At 41.0% G+C, this 20,201-nt stretch overlaps 1 protein-coding gene across 1 annotated transcript in view; it reads right to left on the reverse strand.

Moving 5' to 3' along the window:
• SASH1 (SAM and SH3 domain containing 1) overlaps window positions 1-19,207 on the reverse strand; it is a 209,619-nt gene extending 190,412 nt beyond the window's left edge. Inside the window, exon 1 of the mRNA XM_039846946.1 lies at window positions 19,117-19,207. Coding sequence (XP_039702880.1) covers window positions 19,117-19,137 — 21 coding nt within the window. The 5' untranslated portion in view covers window positions 19,138-19,207. The remainder of the gene's footprint in view (window positions 1-19,116) is intronic.
• Window positions 19,208-20,201: the final 994 nt, after the last annotated feature.

Raw genomic sequence — 20,201 nt, forward strand, 5'->3', positions numbered from 1 at the left:
TGACTGTAATTGGTTTGTACGCAGTCAAGCCAAGTTTTTAGGTTTTCTCTGATCACATTTAGTTTTATCAGACCTATAATGGGTATCAGTGTGGACAGTGTCCCCTGATTCCAAGTGTCACTGTCATCATCATCATCGTCACCATCATCATCATCATCGTCACCATCATCATCATCATCATCATGGTCACACGCACTGACCAGCAGAGGTGTGGGTCTCGCGCCCCTTCCCTCAGCAGTTAGGGTTCCCTTGTCCTCTCTTTCTTTCAATCCTAGCCTAGGATGGCTGCTTCTTGGGTTGTAGCCACCTCCCAGGTTGCTGTGCTTCGCCCAAACCCACACCCTGAAGGGCTCCTTCAGCAGCTGCCAAAGCCGTGCTTTTCTTTCTCTTCATGCGTTTTGGATGTCAAAGTCTTGACATGACTAATCCCCGGGCTTTGACGTTGGAGATGGGAGTGGTGCTAGGTTTAATGTGAAAGAGGAGGAGGCCCAAGTGTAGGAAGGGGAAAGCACGGATTAAGCCTGGGCTGCTGGCCGAGTGTGGGATTCCCGTGTTGCAAGTGACCCTATTCATGTTGTCTTAATCTAAGGGGAATTTATGGGATCCCATAACTGATATACTGGGAGTGGATCCAGGTGCTTGGGGATACCTTTGGGTATCTGCATCTCTCTTTACTTAAGCTTGTTTTTTTTTTTTCCCCCTCTGTGCTGATTTAGTCTTAGGCAGGTATTTCCATATGGTGAGAAGCTAGCCATCAGCAGTTCCAAGCTTAAATCAACCATCTCAGAAACCATAGAAGAAAGTACTTCTTTTCCAGTAGTTTCAGCAAAATTCCTGATATCAACTCTGATTTGCCTGGACCTTACCTGAACTAAGCAGAGAGGCTTGGGAAAGTGATACTCTCATGAATGGCCAGGCCTCCATCACAGGGCAACCTTTGGAGCCAGAGGTAGATACAGTCCCACTAGACCACATGGACTGGTAGTAGGCAACAGTGGGCTATTGGAAAATTGGATCTTGTTTGTTACCAGAGAAGTGAGAATAGAGCTGGGCAATGGAGATGAGAGTTGTCCACTCTAGTTCGTGAAGCAGAGGGCTGAGAGAGCACAGGCGAAATGACCTCAGAGCCCCCATATATGGGAGATATGGCTCAGAGAAAGAGAAGTGTTAGGATTAAGGTAAATAGAAGAAATAGGAGTAGATATGCTATCAGTCGGGTCTTTCAAGACCTTAAACTGAGCAAAAGTTTTACTTTTCTGTCTCTTAAAACATCTCCCTGAACTGCGTGCTATTATTTGAAATTTCTTTAACAATAGAAAAAGTAATACAGAGGAATAAATAAGTTGCAGGCAAAGTAGATATATAAATATCATATATAAAAGAGAATTTTAAAAAAGGAAAAAGGATGCCATTCGAAGAGGAAAGAAGAAATTTAGATGATTAATAACAGAAGACAGAGTCAAAACTGACTCCCTAAATTTGTCAACCCAGTTGACTGAACACAAATAATGGCCACAAGACTCAGCTTACTGGGACTTCTAATATACAGCATGCTTTTACTTGGATCTCTTTGCCTCTTAGTTTATTGAATGAGAACCAAACTTTCCATACTTAGTATTTGCTCTTGGTTGAAAAGTCTCAGTAGCCTTGACCCAGTTAGGTCATAATTCAGGCTAGTGAGAAGAATGCAAGATAAAACATGTGACTGGAAAAACTCACTGGCTCTCAGTCATATCAAGAGCCTTGGCATTTCTTAATAAAGTTAAACATTCTTTTCCCCTTTTCTGATATCTGCATTTTGCTAAACAAGACTTATAGTATCTTGAACTTCATTCGAGAGAAAAAAAGTCCAAGCTTTAATATCCCTTTAAGGCTCTTAAACTGCAGAAGTTCAGATTCATTCAATATTTAAAGACACTGAAAAATGGCACATTGTGCTGCCTCAGCGCGGCACCATTTCTTCATTGTACTTTCAGTGAACGAAAGAAAGTTTGGGAGGCCGGTCCTCCCGGTGACCGGGCTCCAGACCTGACCACATGGGTCAGAACACTTTAGGATATTCCGAAGATCTCCCAGTGGGGGCTGGTCACGTGAAAGTCAAAAATGCGACTTCATAGTCACACGTGTTTTCATGATAGTCACGCGTCAACATGACAGATATTTGAAATAACAAGAACATAGATCTAAAAATAGTCTAAAAACATCAATAAAGTTAACACCAAAAACAAACAAAAAAAGCACCACAAAAAAGTTAATTACGCTGGACTTTTACAAGCAGTAGTGATAGTATGGACATTTCAAGACCATTTGGCTCTCACATCACGGGTAAAATGAGAGGAAAATGTCAGGAGTGGCAGGGGAGAGGACAATGTAAAGAAAAAGGAAATCTGGGAGACGAGGTGCCTTTTCATCTCTTTTATCTTGAAATCTGTAATAATAACTTTTAAACTCATTCTCAGTTCTTAACTGGGAGAGAGAAGGGAAATTCTTACCGTATACCTAGGAATCAGAGACTAAATGCTGAGGTTGTTGGTGATAATCACAGATAAAAACTCAACGTTGCAATAAAAAGACATTCCTCACAGAATCTGAGGCTTTTGTTTTCATTCATGGTTGCTATACAACAAATGCATGCAGGCAGGATAGAAAGCAAATCACTCTCTGGTTATGTATTAAAGGAAGAAGCATCTTCTCCCTCTGTTCCTCAAATACAATACTTATTGTCCTTGTTTTTAGGTTCCCGTTTCTCAGATGTTCTCCAAATCTGATAGCATTATCCATAACAATTACCTATGTATCTGAAACTAATCAGGCTTAAAAAGAAACCTTTGTCTAAAAGCTTATTCTGGACAATGGCAAAGGCTCCCATTGGCTCCTGTGACCTCTATGGTCCCCCCACTTCCCCACACAAATCCATCAGACAGGCCTGGTGACTCATGCAGGGCCGGTCCCTTGCTCTAACCACTTCACTGCCTTTTACTTCCAAGTCAACAGAAAAGGAAAACTGACAAGAATGAGGTTAGAGGCTCTGAACTTGAGACTACAAGGCTTTTGAAACCAGGCAGGAATGGGTAGAATCACCCCTTTAACACACGAGTGGACCAATGGCCATGCGTGCAGAAAGGGACGCCATCCTTCCCCCTCCTCGAGGCAATGCCAGCAGGTCCCTCCTTCCTCTTTGCTTGTCTGCAATTAACTCCAAGTATAAAACGCTTCTGAAATTATGGATTATGTCTGATGAACCGGGGTGGGAATTAACCCAAACAATCCCTTGAAAATGATCTGGTATTCTAGAATTTTTGTACAGTAAAATAGGAAAATCGTATGCCGTTTGAGATCAGCCATCTCCAGTTAACTGCCTCTCTAGTAAGAGGCTGGAAGCTGAAATCTCCCCAGCCCCTCATCTCTGGGCCACCAGGGCCTTGATGTAAATGATTTGAGCAACATGCCGTGTCCACATTTAGAAGCACAGACTCTTGGCCAGCTGCTGAGAACCAGGTTAGAAATCTTAATCTAATAGCTACCAGGCCATTTTTCTGATGGTCCCAAACTGGTGTGTATGGATATGTGTATGGGTCTTCTGCGTATGTCTGTGTTGGCTCTAGGTTGGCATGGGTTTTAGCGAGAAGTGAGAAATCGTAGATTTAAAATATCACTCCCGAAGTCAGGGAAAGGTGAGCGAGGAGCACACAAGTGGTAGATAAGAAATAAAGCAACGGGAAGATTTTTCTAAGCTGGGAGATCACTCCTGTTTTGTGTAAAGATAAAGATATATATTATTCAATCCCTTCCCTCAGTATATTTCTATATTTTGAATTGTATTGAGTTTTAATGAATCAATTTTAGAAACATCTGTGTGAGGTTTCCTTTTGTCTATAACACAGGAGACAGACCGTGTTTCTGTGACTGTGACTGTGACTGTGACAGGGTTGAGTGTGCTCCCATGATCCTCTACTGCAGGGGATGGTAATGAGGGCTCATCTCATAGGCAAATCCCGGGGCTGCTCTGCCACTTACTCCGCTTTCTCTAAGTGATTGAAAGGCACACTTGACACACATGCCCTCTTCAGAGATTAAGTTATAATTAAACCCAGGAAAACTCTCTGACAGCTGGAGCCCGCAGGTTTTGAGTTTGGTATTTGTTCTTGCAAAAGCCCACAGCTATAGCTTATGTGTTGCTGCCACATGCATGAGCAGTTAGGGTGATCATGAAATGTTTGTTCTGTCTACAGCATATTTTGCTCAGGGAAAATGAAAGCCCACCAGCAAAGCGGAGTTGCTCTGAATACAGATTTAAGCATTTTCTTACAAAACGGAAGCCCTACTTTATCCAGATAGGACTAAAGGTTAGTTTGATATTGTGCCAACAAACAAGAAACCATAACTAAGTAGATAAGAATAGGTAAACACAAATGCCTGGGAGAGGGGGAGGTGTCTGGTGGGATGCCAGTGTGGAGCCCAGATTTAACAGTTTCATCAAAGGGAATGTGTTAAATGCTCATTAACTAAATTTACAAATGATCCCCAACTGGGAGGTGTTGGAAACAACAGAGGAGTAAACACACACACACACACACACACACACACACACACACACACACACAAATTATACGCACACATGCACACAGAACTAGAAATGAAGGAAAATTCCTCTTGGAAAACAGATCCAAGATAAAATAATTCTAAGAAAGACATTCAAAGAAAGCACTGATACAGATTTAATACAGAATTAAGACAACAACTCAAAAATAGCAAATCACCTTTCCGAAGAATGTTATGAGGCACGCAGGGGGCTGGAGAGGAGACTATGCCCACGGTGGCGGGGGGCATGCACGTCCCTAAAGGATCCTGGAAAGGACCTGAAACACACCCAGAAGGGAAGAGCAGAAGCCACAGGATGCCAATGGGAGTAAAGCAGCGACTGAAGAACACTTGATGGTAACATGCCAGCAGATTCTAAATATCTGTTCTTAAAATCCAGAATTTTCCAGGGCTTCAGGAGCCATTGACCAGACCATATTGTGGATCTTGGAAGTGGAGGAAGGATCACACTGGACCACTGTGACACCTCACAATCACTCTACTAATCCTTAAAAAGGCCTTAGGTACAGACTTCTCAAGGTGTTGTTTTGGGTGTTGCATAGGCATCTTGTGTTCTGGGTCTGCAGCCCCCTCCTGATGGCATCAGAGACCTGGGGCAAGAACAGGATCTGCACTTGCATTGCATCCTGTGGACTTACCCTGGAGGCTCTTGGGACAGGATGCTGCCTCTACTGGAGCACACAGAGAGAAGGCAGGTGGCACAGGCGACTGGGCAATAGGACACCTGGGTTGTAGTTCTGCCTTTTCTGCTAAATATTGGCATGACTGTAGGCAAGTCCCTGGACCTCTCTGGGTCTCAGTTCCCTAACCAGATCAGAATTTCTTATTGGAGAATCCATGAGTTGGCTTCAGGGAAGTCTCAAATCCCTGATGTTTATAAACATTTTATGTGAAGGTGCATATGTATGCTTTTTAAGAGAAAGGACATATTCTTTAGGAAAGAACCATGTTTTTATAAAATGTTCTTGATGCAAAACAGTTAACAACCGTTGACTATCTCTAGATTATTAGTAAGGTTCCTTGTAGAGCTAACCTTTAATCCTAACCCACACAATCTCTTCAATCTCTAATTCACATAAGCAACTAAAGGTTCTGATAATGGAGAAAGAATCTGAGGCACCTGCTCACCACAGGCTGCCAAACTTATCGCCCAGACGACCAATTACCTTGAGTAGGTATGTGTGGACCAAAAACTGTTTGAGCCACTTTGCTCAATAGGTTAGAATATAAGAAAAGTAAGTTCAGGATTGCTGGTTTAATACACCCTTAGTCCATTTCACTTTTCAGTTGAAAAGTAAAGAAAGTGGAAAAAAAACACTTCAACTAGAACTACTTGTATGAAATCCTACTCAGACATATTGGAACCTAAGGAAAAATAGTGGAAAAGAAAAATATAATTTCTCACTGCTCTTAAAAAAAAACAAACATGTGATGTCAATACCACGCCCTGAGCAAAACCCTGTAAAGGGTTCTCTGGCTGCCACTCTGGGAACTGGCTGTCCTTGGGCTCCCTAACACCCAGAAGGCACACTATAAGGTAATATGCTATACCTGGTAGAGTGCTCGGTGCTTATTTCGTTTAATCCATGCCACGATGTTGCAGGTGGATAGTATGAGCTTCATCCTCTATTTCTGGGTGAAGAAACGAACTTTAGAAATGGTTAGGCAGCTTTTCTAAGGACACAGATGGCCAGTGCTGGAGGCTGGATTCAAGTCCAGGCTGCCCTACTGAAGGCCATGCTAAGTGGCTCAATGATTATGTCTGAATCCTATGAGCCGGGAGGGGAGGTGAGAAGGCTGGAGCGGGGGAGAAGGAGGTAGCAGCATCACGTATGTTCAGTGGGAGCGAATGTCCTTTCTCCTATGGGCATCCCATAATTATGGATTTGATACAAAGCTGCTTGAATTTTACCTCCTATTTTCTCAGAAAATTACTCCAGGATAGTATGGTTCAGGCCAAACAAGTCAACCTCTCCCTCTTTCTTCCTCCAATCTCTCTCTCTCTCTTTCTCTCTCTCTCTCTCCTACCTTCCCTCTCTCCCTCTCTCTCTATCTGTACCTCTTTCACTTCATCTCCCTCATCCTTCATCTCTCTCTCCTTTGTTTTCTCTTATTCTCTAACAGAAAGACCCTATATCCTTGAAATTCTGCTCCTTAAAAAATCCGTGACAATACAAATTCAGAACAATAGCTAACTCTGGAGGTTAGGGAGGGCGATGTGGCAGGAGAGAGGTATTGAGTGGCTTTAGATATATAAATAATATGCCTTCTTAAGCGGACCATAGGCATATACTTGTTGGTTTGTACATTTTTTTGTCTGAAAAATCTGAATACTATTAAATATTAAACAAAAAATTTCATAGTCTAAAAAATAATTTACTTAGCTTTAAAAATGTTTATACTACTTGACTGAGCAGCTCCATTTCTGGGAATTTATTCTGAAGAAATCATCTGAAATGAGGACAAAGATTTATATGCCAAAAGTTCATCACAACATTATTTCTAATTTGAAAATCCTGAAATAATTTTAAAAAGCCTAATAAAGAAGAATGATTGGGTAAATTTTGCTCTATCTGTGAGCTGGAATATTACACAGATTTCGAAGAAAGGTGCTTACAGAGTTTTTTATAGTATGAGGAAATGCATTTGATGAAATTTTAAGTGGAAAAACAGAATATTAAATTACGCATAAAAAAAAATTTCAAAGCCCTGGAAAAGACTGAAAAAAAGACTGAAAGAAAACAAGGCAAATAGTGTGTGTCTCTGGGTTGTGCAATTATGGCCCATTTGTACTTATTTCCAAGTCTTAATTTGATACAATTGAGCATGTATTACTTTTAATAATGGAAAATAATAAAAAATAGTTTCCCTATTGGTCTTGTCATCAAAAATCTGGTAGGTTTCTGTTTTGGCAGTTGGGATGACTTTTGACCCTGGGTCTGAAGTAAATACTGCATTGTTGATAGACTCTGTAGCTAACCCACAGGGTTATGAGCGGGCATTTTGGAGTTCATGGTCCATCCTGGTACCTACTGTTCACTGCACTTAAAAAAAAAAAAAAGATATATATGTATATATAAAAATTCCCCCTCCAAACAATTCTATGTATCTCATGTGGCCTCATCTATTCCAAGACTAGATGAAGATGAAGAAAGCCCAGTATGAGACCCAGGTAGATACATGTGCTTCTCATCAAGTCAAGGAGAACCATGATCATGTGAGGCAATGATGTGCGTGGGTGTGCCCACGCGCGCGCGCGCGCACACACACACACACACACACACTGCCTACATTCCACCCTGCCTGAGCTCCATGGGAGGAAGGTATGTGGCAAGAGTCCAGGCCTCTCCGTGGCAGCTGTCTCAGGGCCCAGGTGGCTGTGGGACAGCAGTCACAGCTGCGGGGTCAGTGGGGGTGAGGAGGAAGGAGCTGCTCTGCAATCATCTCTTTCTTTTTCATGTCCCCTTCCTCTTTATTCAGTCCAGTCAGTCATATAGGAGAAAAGTATTGGACTAGTTGAACTAGCTGCTGATGTCTCAGAATAAGGAGGACATAAATCCTTATTAGGATTTATCTGCAAGCACACAACAAGCCTTCTGGAGTGGGGTCTCCAGATAAAGTTGGGGAGTACTTGGTTTGGATCTCTTTGGGTATCCTTCTTGGAACACGCGAGTGTCTTTCTCTGCTCTCTGGTACACCTTTGGCTGTGTCCTCTGCAGAGAAATGAGTTGTGTTTAGAAGCAGAGGCTGCATCTGGTTCTAACAATGGGGAGAGGTGAGCTGGGGAGAGGGCCCAGCTTGGGTTGTAGAGCAGACAGGAAAAGGTAGTATGCCCGACTCCTCCCCACAGCTTGATCAAACACGTTTAAATATGCATACTATGCATTTTATATATATGTCTTTACATATGTGTTTAAAATACATATTTAAAACATAAAATATTAAAAATACATTTATATCTTTAAAAACACAAAATATTAAAAAATGATATTTAAAATATATAGTTAAAGATGTTTGTATGTTTGATCTATATCATTATATGTTTTAAAATATATATTTAATGATGTTTGAAATATATGTACATCTAAGTTGGATATATCTATGTTTGATATATGTATATATATGTTTGATAAAAGCATGTCTACATGTTTTTTATTATGCTAATATTAGGCAGAGCTTAATAAGCAAAATGTGTTAAGTCTAATAGTACTCAAGGCATTGCTCCCCTCCCCCACAGGGTTCCCTACTTCACCCCTCCTGCCCTCACACAACCACTCTTAGCTCTTTTAGTTATTTTGTTTGTTCCAGGCACTGTCTTCTTCATTTCTAAGTCATGTGCCTATCCTGCTATTTCTTCTTGTCCCCCCACCCCCATTATAGACATAAAGACATGTATTGACTTTCTAAAATAAAAGGCGATGATTTACCATTCCATCCTGCCCCCCATCCTGACCCCATTTTTCCTTCTTCCATCCTCCTAATAAATGTTGATGTCAGTTTGGGTCCTAAGCAGAACCAAAGGCAGAATTAGAAATGTACAAGATCTACTGGGGCAGAGCCTGTGGAGGATAAAGGCGGGGCTCCAAGGATGATCGGACAGCAGAAGGAGAGGAGCTTGAAAGGAAGGTGGGGCAGGAAGAGGCTTAGACTGTAGAATAGTTCTGAGAAGTTCAAGGCAGGCTGATGAAGAGACCCAGAGTATAGACCGCCCATTGGAGAAGTCCTGCATTGGGCAGCAATGGCCCATGCCAGTCCCCACGTCCCCTCAGTCACTGGCCGAGATCTCTGGAGCACAAACCCTCCCTGTGAAAACAACAGTGGGTCCCCAAGGAGGGGTATACTCCCCGCAGCAGGTTGTCCTTTGAAGGGAGGTCTGACTTGTGCATTTCCATGGCCACCATATTTATATTTCAATTTACGGCTCTAGTAACGTTCAGTGCTTTCATTAATGTGACTAAATATCGTCCATGGCTGAGTCATACTGTGCACTACAATCATATTTCTTTTCTCATTATATTTCCTTCCTAAGAGTTTAAAAAAATTTTTTTTTTCCTTTTCTATGTTCTCGTTCATTATTCTGCTGCACACTTTCTGACAGAACACAAAATACCCCACAAGATGGTAGAACTCATCCATGTATTGGTCAGTTTCATTTTGTTTTTTTTGAAGGTGTTGCATCTGGAGTCCCATTCTGGGTTGGCTGAGCTTTGCTTGTTCCCTCATTTTGGTGGAGCACACCTTCCCGGAGCTTGCTGAGAAGGGGTGTTAAGTGATGTAAATGTTTTGATCCCTCATACACTTGTAATCCACCCCCATACTTGATAGTTTCTGGGTCAGAAATCATTTGCACCTCAGAATTCAGTTATTGATTCCTGGCTTCCTACTGAGAGGTTAATGCCATTCAGATTCCTGAGGCTTTATGTGACCTGTCTTTCTTTCTGGAAGCTTTTAGGATTTTCTATTTATTCCAGTGTTCTGAAGTTTCACAGTGGTGTGCCTTATTCTCTATGCTGAGTGCTAAGTCGGTCTTTCTAATCGGGAAACTCATGTCTTTCATTTCTGAGAATTTTTTTTGTATTATTTCAGGATTTCTTCCATTTTGTTTTTTGAGCTATTTCTTTCTAGAACTTTTATTATTTTGATGTTTGATCTATTGGACTGGTCATCTAATTTCCAGAGAGAAATTGACTCTGTCCTGTTCCTATCTAGTTCTGACAGATTTCCTAAACTTTATTTTCTAAGCCTTCTATAGACCGTTTTTGCTATCAGAACTTTTTTTTTTTTTTCATCTGTTTTTGGTTTTGCTTTCCTTGTCCGACTGAGAATACTCATTGTATATTTTGGATGCACTTCTGTCCTCCACATTGTCTGTTACCTCTGAGTTTGTTTTCCCCATTCAGCTGTTTATGTATCCATCTCTCACATCTCCTGCTTTCTCCTATTGTCGGATGATCCTTTGTTTTACTTAAGACTGAGGCATCAGAAATTAGGTTGTAAGGCCTGTGTTGTGGGTTTTCTTGTGGTAGATCTCACTGTGATCGTTCTGATAGGGAGCCAGTCCAATGTAGGGGATCCTCTAATGTCAGTATTTGTATATCTTCACTTTTGGGCAGGTCTTTTTCAACAGAGTGGGATCTGCCCATCTTTTTTCTCCATGGCGGTGGTTGGAGTGGGGAGAGGCATTGTAAAAACCCTGACTGCCAGCATTTTGGGAGCTGAGTTTGGGAAGGTAACTGGAAAGTCTCGCCTTTCAGCATGTAGATTTTCACTTAGTTCCCCTGCTTTTAGGGTAGCGCCTGAATTCCTTCCTCAGCTATTTCTGAGACCAGAGGGTTTCTGATTCAGCTCCTCTAGTCTTCTGGTATGACGGAGGAATGAACTAGCTCAGCTTCTTGGCTGTGCCGACAGGCCTGGGTGCTGAGGCTAAGGGGGAACCTGGAGTTTTGATTAGTCCTTATATAGAATTTCAAACCATCCTCCTGTGTTCAGTCCTTCCCTGCCCCTTAGCCTAGTGGGGGGTGATGTACCCCATCTACTTTCCCAGAATCTTCCTAGGATGAGTAACTCCAATGAGCTTGTTCCCATGGGTATTCTCCAGAGTCCACATCCATGTAATTAATTTCTACTTTTCCCCATTGTAGACCATATCAGTTGCTACTGTTTCCCTCAGTCTATGTTTAATCTTCCCAACTTTTGTTGGTATTTCTCATTTGTTATCCTCCTACCCACCCACCCCACCCCACCCTAATCATTACTGTTCTTGTAGTTTTATTTAAAATTTCCTCTTTATTTCTATTTTACTGGGGTTTAAGGAGGGAGTGGGTATGAAGAGCATATGTTCAATTTGTTATGTATAATAAGAAATCATGTCTTATTATTACGCTTTCAATACCCTACAGAGCTACACACTACTTCCAACATTGCTGAAAAGATACCTCTTTTGTAGAATGCGCTCAGAGGAAGCATCTGCTCCTCAACTCTTATTCTAAGACATCCTTCTTCTCTGACCCTCTTTTGATCTTTCTATTGCTTCATTAAGGCAATAAAGAATTATCATTGATTGAGGATCTACTATGTGTCAGATACTGTGCTACAGGTACTTTACACTCAATACAGCTCATTTCATCTTCACAGACAGAATCCCTGCAATGTAGATATTATTACACATTTTACAGACAAGTACCGTGACTTGGAAACTTTTCCCAGGAAACTCAGCTGGCAAGATGTGGAGCCTGGACTCAGGTGGGCATCAGTCTGATTTTCAAGCTGACTGCTCTTTCCGGGGCCCTTGCTGCCAACCCTGAGGGAGGGTGGTCAGTGCTTAGTGACTGTGGCACTTGCAGGCCGAGTACTTTGTGGGAGAATGCAAGTTCCATGGAGCAGAGACCTCATCTGCCTTAATCACCTCCATCTCCTAAGCACAAGAACAATACTTGCTGCATTGAAAATACACAATCAATCGTCAACAAGGTAAAGAGACAACCATCCGAATAGGAAAATATATTTGCAAGCAACACCTCCGATAAGGGCCTAATATCCAAAATATACAAAGAACTCATACGACTCAATAACAACAACAACAAAAACAAATGATCCAATCAAAAAATGGGCAGAGGACCTGAACAGACACTTCTCCCTAGAGGACATACGAATGGCTAACAAATATATGAAAAGATGCTCAACATTGCTAGCTATTAGGGGAAATGCAAATCAAAACCACGATGAGATACCATCTCACACCTGTTAGAATAGCTATAATCAACAGGACAAGTAATAACAAATGTTGGAGAGGATGCAGAGAAAAAGGAACCCTCATACAATGCTGCCAGGACTGCGAATTGGTACAGCCACTATGGGAAACAGTATGGAGGTTCCTCAAATAACTAAGAATTGATCTATCATATGATCTGGCAATCCCTCTACTGGGTATTTACCCCAAAGACTTGAAAATCCATAGCCAAAAAGATATTTGCACACCAATTTTCATAGCAGCATTATTCACAGTGGCCAGGACATGGAAGCAACCAAAGTGTCTTATGATAGATGACTGGCTAAAGAAGCTGTGGTACATATATACAATGGAATATTACTCAGCCATAAGAAGAGATGAAATACTGCTATTTGCAACAACATGGATGGACCTCGAGACAATCATGCTAAGCGAAATAAGCTAGACAGAAAAAGTTGAAAATCACATGATATCACTTATATGTGGGATATAAACCTAAAAGCAACAAATGAACAGGACAAACAAACAGAGACTCATGGACATGGACAATGGATTAGTGGTTACCAGAGGACTATAGACTAGTGGTTACTAGTGGGGTGGAGGAGGAGAAGGAGGGAGATAGAGTAAAGGGAGTCAAATATAGGGTTTAGGGGAGGACGAAGTGGGTAAAGGGGATCAAACATATGGTACCTGAAGGAAACTGGACTTTGGGTGGTAAACACACAATAGAATGTACAGATGTCAAATGATAATGTACACCTGAAAATTATATAATTGTATTAACCAATGTTACCCCAATAAACTTAATTAAAAAAAATTGAAACTCTAAAAAAATAAAAATAAAAATAAAGGGATTTTGTTCAAGCGAAAACAAAAGAAAATACGCAATATTTTTTAAAAGAATGACTACATGGATGGATGAATGAACATGATCTCGTTTAATTCTTAGAGGAACCAAGTCATAACTCTGAAATAACCCTTCTGTAAAAGGTTAGGAAACAAGTCTCAGAAATTTGAGAATTTTGTTTTCTGGATATTTGCTCTTTCCAGGAAGTATTGTTTTTATGAATCTGTGAAATAATAACCCAGGCTAACGTGTCGATTAGAGCGAAGGAGATAGCTGAGTTGGCTTGGCTAAGTTAGTGCAGAATTATATAGCATTCACTAAACAAAGTGTTAGTGAGTGTCCACTATGTGCTACTGGATGGGGAGATTTATATTCGTTAAATCTCACCCTGTCTTCACAATAGTCTTGCCAGAGAGCTTGTTGGCCTAAAATCGGCTTCTTAAATATCCATTTGCCCAGTAAAGAGTTTGCTTAAAATTCAACCTCTGTTTAAGAATCTGGACTTCATTTTAGTGTCCTCTATTTTCTTAGCATTTTGGAACAGTATAATAATTTTTAAAAAGTCAGTTCTTTTAAGGGTACGTCTAACTTAATTTTGTATTTCTAATATGTATTTATTGAACTTGAAGGATTTTTAAAAAGACGATGAGATTGTTTTAGATATTGGAAAGGGCCTTTTTCTATCTGACCTACTTTTGCATACTTAAGCATTTTTTAGTCAGTTTATGGAAAGCCTTTTATTCAGAGTTTAAATTAAGTTAAAATTTAATTTAATTGAATATTTATTTCCAGGAAACCTAAAGAAATGCAAAAATGCTCCAAAGGAGATTGAATTTTATATGAACAGGTTTTGGGGTAAGATGCTTTCCAGTCAGGCTATAACGAGAAAAAAAATGGAGACAAAGACCTAGGTAATCCACTTCCTGTCCTCTCTCCCTCTTCTCCTTCCTTCATTCTCTCCACTGCCATCCAAGGAGGAGGAGACTGGAGCTCTTGATCGTTACCATTCTAGGGGGCGAATGCTATTTTTCCTGTTCCCTTGAGCCAAAGGTATGGGCTCAGGTAGGTCATTGAGTGGATGTATTGGAGGCAGGCAAAACTTCTGGCAACCTCTCCAACAGGCCTGCCTACCTGTTCACCCAAAAACTATGCCCTAAAGTGTTAGTGGGGCCTGTGAATGGATTAAAATAGGAATGAGAATAAAATAGCCAGAGAGTGAGATAAAGTTTGAAGCACTGGCATAGTGACTGTATTAATTATAGAAATGCTTAGAATAATTCAGACAGGTAGAAAAGGGGAGAATTTACATTCTTTCTGCCTGCCTAATGGACCCTAGAATCAGAATTTGTGAGATGTGTTCAATGTGTTAACTATTTGAACAAGTCTCATTTTTGATAGGAGAAAATGCAATCCAATTACTCAGAGCAATTTGAGAAAGAGGTAGAGCTTGGGGTAGGTATAAGTGTAATGGAGTTGTTATAGAACATTCAGGCCTGTCAAACCCAGTCTAGGAGACAGAAATGGACTGCTCCAGAACTGTACATTTCATTGCTTTTTTAAAAAGGTAAAAAAAATGGATGATTCTTAAAAAAAGTATGACTGTCTCTATTTTCATATTTGGAAAAGTATTGGAGTATTAACATAATAATATCTACAAACTTTCGGAAATATTTTTCTTTTGAATTCCTTTGACTTTATCGGGGACAAAGATGATGTCCTTCTGCCACTGCAGTGCTATGTGGGTGGTATCTGGTCTCCGCCCTGTGTCTGTCCCCAGAGACTCTGCCCAGTGACCCTGAGGCTGACTTTCCCTGGACACTGTCAGTGCAGTCAGCTGGCTGGTTTGCGTATAATAAACCAAATGTCCCTCCATGCTATAAAATTCTGCCATTCTAAATTTTCAGGTATTAAAATTGTAATTTTAAAAGTATATCCATAGGGATATCCACCAAAGTGGACTTTACAGTACTGTAGGGACATCCACATCAGGGGCAAGGACATTCCTGTGTGCAGTGTGCAGACTTTGGAGCCAGACTGCGGGTTTAAACACTGGCTCCCACGCATCTCAGTTATATGACGAGTTGTGACCCTCTTTTTTTATCAGTAAAATAAAAACTTTATGTGTCTACCTTACAGGGTTGTAGCAAGGATAAAATGAGTTAATATGTAGAAAGTGTTTAGAACAGTGCCTGGCACCTGATAAGTGGTATATGGTTAGTAAGGAATGTAATACTATCATAATTACTTATGTGAAGTACTCAAAATTACACAAGACACTTTTTGAGATATAGACACACACACACACACACACACACATATAATTTAAATTAATAGTTTTAAATTAACAGTTGTTCTTTTTATAATCCTGGAAGTACAATTCCCCAACAATGTGAGCTCTCTTCTCTTCCTTTCCCTTTGCCAACTACCTGCCACCAAATAGCTTTCTCACTGTCCCCTCCCTGTTTTCTTCGTCAGTGTTCCCTCTTCCTCCATTGCAGCTTACTTAATTCTCCTTTGGGAAATTTATTCCTTATACTTGCTCACACATCTCTGGAACCCACTTGTTCTTTTCTCTCACGCTTCCAAGTTTATTTTATTTCATTTTTAATCACCCAAGCAACTTGGGAAGTGGCTGATAGAAGGTAGAACCACGCCACTGACATGCTGCATCGAAGTGAAGGCACTGAGTTGCAACAGGAGAGAGTCCAAGGCTGGACAGAAGGGGTCCGCCTTCCTCTGGTTTCAAAGTTCTATGTCATTTCAGATCTAGATTCGTATATTGCTACCACTTATATTCCACCTCACACGGGTTAAGCGCTAGGTTACAGCTTTCAGATGCATTATCGTTTAAGCCTTACAACAATTCCTCGAAGGCAGGTATAACTCCCATCTTACAGATGAAGAAAAGCAAGGTCGAGAGGGAAGTAACCTTCCCATGTCCACATCACTAGAAAGTAGGGAGCTAGCGTTAGAAGAACCCGTATGTTCTCACTGCAAGCTCCATTCTCTTCATGCTACTGATCATCTTTCCCTCACGTAAACAGTAGAAGCAAAATAGTAATGGTCAAATCCCATCAACATCATGCCCTCGAAACTGTTTAAAAGTCCCATTCAAAATTCCATAGCTCTTCAACTTTCCATAAATAAACCAACTTTCTCTCCAGCTCTCACTCCATCCAATCATCCATCCATCCATCCATCCAGCCAGCCAGCCAGCCATTCTTTTATTAATTATTTACTATGTTTCAGGCATTGTAATCAGTTCTGAGGAAACTTCTGTCTTTAAGAAATTCTCAGTCTAGGGAAGGGGACAACACACAAATAAAAAATTGCAATATAATGTGGTGAATGTTAATACTTAGTGATACTTTCAGGCATTATAGAAATGCCAGAGAGATGGGGAGGAAAATGTCTAACTTTTCCTAAGGGAAACATCTTTAACTAGAGTCCTTGGTACTTTAGGAGGTCAGTGGAGGAACCACCTGAGGCTGTGTGCAAAATTTCCTCAGAGGAATTTGTGTCCAAGGTCAGAGAGAGGTGGGAGTTTGACTGGGGCCTTGCAGAGGAGTTTTACCTGTGTCGGTGTTTGAGCTGATCGACAGATTTCCAGGTATCAGAAGTGGAGGAAGACATTCCAGGCAAAAGAAACCACGAGTAGAAAAGTACATGCAAATAATTTGCTATGATGTCAACCTCGAGTTAGTACAATTTGAGAGAGCAGTGGGAGACAAAGCACCTAGGATGATGGTTAGGGTTCAGATCAAGGAAGGAATGGTGTGCAAGGCCAAGGATTAATTCTCAAGGGTATTAAAAACTCTCTCAAAAGCAGTATCCTAGTTCATTATAAAATTTATCCTCCAGTATCATCAAACAAAATGATAGAAGTTCTTTCTATTTCTAGGAACTTATAACAAATTCTCTATATTCGGGGGTCAATTTGCATTCAGGAGTTGAGCTGGGAGCCTAACCTTTGTTTCTGAGGGATAGTGTGTTCTGAATTCCAAACAATGGCTTACAAAGCTTCTGGAGGAAATGAGGCTGTGAATTGGCATGGTGGCATAGTCCCTTAGTGATACGCCTGATGTTCAAATATGGGGCATGGAAGGAAGATATGGTCCCCAATGAAGACTTGCTTATCTTATTACTCAAAAAATGGCAGAGAGCTTTTTGGAGGTGGTTTTATTTTATTTTATGACATAGGTTTCACCATGGAAGTCTCTGCACACTGCTTTTATTTTCTTTTCAACCCTTCGGGGTTGAGAGTAAGTAGATTAATTAAACTGAGATGTATATACAATCATCGCCCAAAGAGGAAGCTGGTCCGAATTGGAACTATTTCTATAGATTTCAAGGCTTATTCGCCAATCTCCTTAGGACAGAAGCGATGTTTCTGAGCCTGATAATTCCCCTTTCTGTCTGAGTTGATCAATACATCTTTTTGCATCCCCCAGCACAAAAACCCAAATGTGCTTCCTTTTCTAAAAGGAAGCCTCTGTCTTGCTGGGATTAGGAGGGCACAGTCCCATGACACAGTTTGCGGTCAATTTTTGGCATCTGAAAAACCTCCCCTCTTTCAAGAACTGCGGGCAACCAGTCAAGAGGGAACAGTATTTTGGCATTTGGACTGAAAATCTTACCTGCCAACTGGACTGTCCTTAACGTATTGTTTCTGAAACCAGGGGAAGCACATGTAACAAGAACAGGCTTTGTACTGTCGGAAGGGTTTTGATGAGCACATCTGCACCAAGTCGAAAGGAGAGCAGCCAGCTGGCTTTGTTCCCTTTCTCCCGCACCAGCTTTCCTCGACCCCTGAACACTCTCGCAGTGCATGGCTGTGACCCCTCAAGACCCCTAGTTCAGACTTCTTTACTTCATTCATACGATGACTATGGAATCGTACAGTTTGCACCCAGTCGCTCCGATCGGCACTCCAGCACTTATCTCAATTACCCATCACCCGCTATTCTCCACTCTGGTGTCGACCTCACCAAGAAGGTGAGTGGAAATTTATCCGGACAGAGCTCACTCGTTCGATATGTTCAACCTGACATTTCTTCTGGGCTTCCCTTCCATAATTCTATTTTCACTCGACAAGTATTTATTGGGTATCAACTTTCCTCAGCTTCTCAGAGAAGACAGTGAGCAGAAGAGACTCCTGCAAGCAATTCAAGAGGCCTCCAGTCACCAGAGCCCAGTCCAGAACCGAACAAGGAGCCAGAAGGGCCTCGGGAGCCAGGCTAAGGGCTCAGCATCCACATCTCAGGCTGCTGGACCACAGACCCTTGTTCTTAACCGCCGTACCCTCCTCTTTCTTTTAATCATTTTTAATTAACAAATCTAATGTTCTTCTTAATTAAAAAGGAAGAGAACGTCACACTCTATAATATACTGATTCAACAGGGAAGATGCAAACAAAGCTGTTTAGCAAGCTGAGAGGAAAACTTCGGTAGGATATTAAATGCTAAGTAGTTAATTGGATGGTCCCAGTCCCCTGAGGCTCATACTATGAAGCACATAGTTCCAGCCTTCATTCTTAGCATGCGTGGAAATATTTTAAAATAATTTCATAGATAAGCATAGGGTGGAAAAGCTCTGGCTTTTTAACAGCAAAAACTTTTCTTGGCTTACAGAACTGTTTTAGAGTCTTGAGGGGGACTTTTATATAACTATCTACATAATTATGTGAATATATCACATATAAATGATAAGTCACGAAAATGGCAAAACCTAGCTGAGAAATTCTGAAGCAGTGGAGGCTTCCTGGTGTCTCGCAATCCTGATCGATTCACCGGTAGCACTGAAAAGCCCGGAGACTTGACAGTTACTTTGTACCTGTTAGCCACCACCGTCCTCTCCCGAACATTCCTGTCTGAGTGTCAGAAGCACATTTCCTTACAGAAAAACAGTCTTAAAAGTTGAAAACAAACAGCCTACATACCCTGCAGTCTTGGTCCTCCATGAAGGGGCTGCTGTGCTGCTATCAGGCCATACGTTCGAATGTTCTCCGACTTCCTTTCTGACTCAGATCGAATGAATCCGCAGCACTGATGTAAGGCTCTTTCTTAATGGGAATCTGTTTTCAATTCAGGGCAGATGTGGGACACTCTCGTAGCCCGAGGGATTATCAACTTTAAAACAAATCGCCTTCAGGATGATAAGTCGAGAGGCAGTAACTGCTTCCTGAGGCCTGCTTGGGGTCCCTTCCAAATGCTTAACATATAACACAATAACTATGGCACAAAAGCAAGCTTTGCTCTCGAGGTTCTCAGACTTAAAACGAAGCTTGCAAATCCTCCTCAGAAACAAAGCTTGTAAAATACATCTCAGGTCGTTTGCATAGAAATTCAGGTATTTTTAGTAACATACAAAAGTGACCAGAATGTCCCCGCCCCCGCTCCCAACTACCTTAGCGCTGTGTTTGGATCACTGACTACAGTTTTTCCACAAATTGAAATTGAATTGTTCTGGTTTAGAGTTTTCTTGGCTCAAGGGAAGGAAGGGGAGGACTATTCCAAGACTTCCACAGAGAAACAACCAGAAATCAATTTAACACAATGAGTTTAATGTTCCAGAATTAGCGTTCACCCGACTTGAGCAACCTACCTACATCTTGGTGCACCCTCTGTGCTGAGACCGCTCGGTAGGGCTGCCTCATCCGCCAGGATTTTAAACTCAAAAATAAATAAATAAATAAATAAATAAAATAAAACAACATAGCTGAGCTTTAATATAGTTTAACCAATTTAATAACACCGGAAAGAGGTTAAAAAAAAACAACAAACAAACAACCCACTAACTTGTCAGGGATCTAAAGAAAAAAATTTAAGATTATAAAATAAAACTTTCCTTTTAATTAAAAAGTTTTATATAAACTTTAAAATATTAAAAAGTTAGTGTTGCATGGCATTTCCCCATAAAGCTCACGCAGATAAGTTTAGGTATAAGTAAGCCTAGTAAAGAGTCAGAAAATGGTCATAAGTTATATATTTAGAAAGCAGTCTATTCTTTAAAATTTACACTGTA

The sequence above is a fragment of the Pteropus medius genome, unplaced genomic scaffold (genome assembly GCF_902729225.1).
Source record: "Pteropus medius unplaced genomic scaffold, Ma_sr-lr_union100, whole genome shotgun sequence".
In the NCBI taxonomy this organism is placed as follows: Eukaryota; Metazoa; Chordata; class Mammalia; order Chiroptera; family Pteropodidae; genus Pteropus; species Pteropus medius.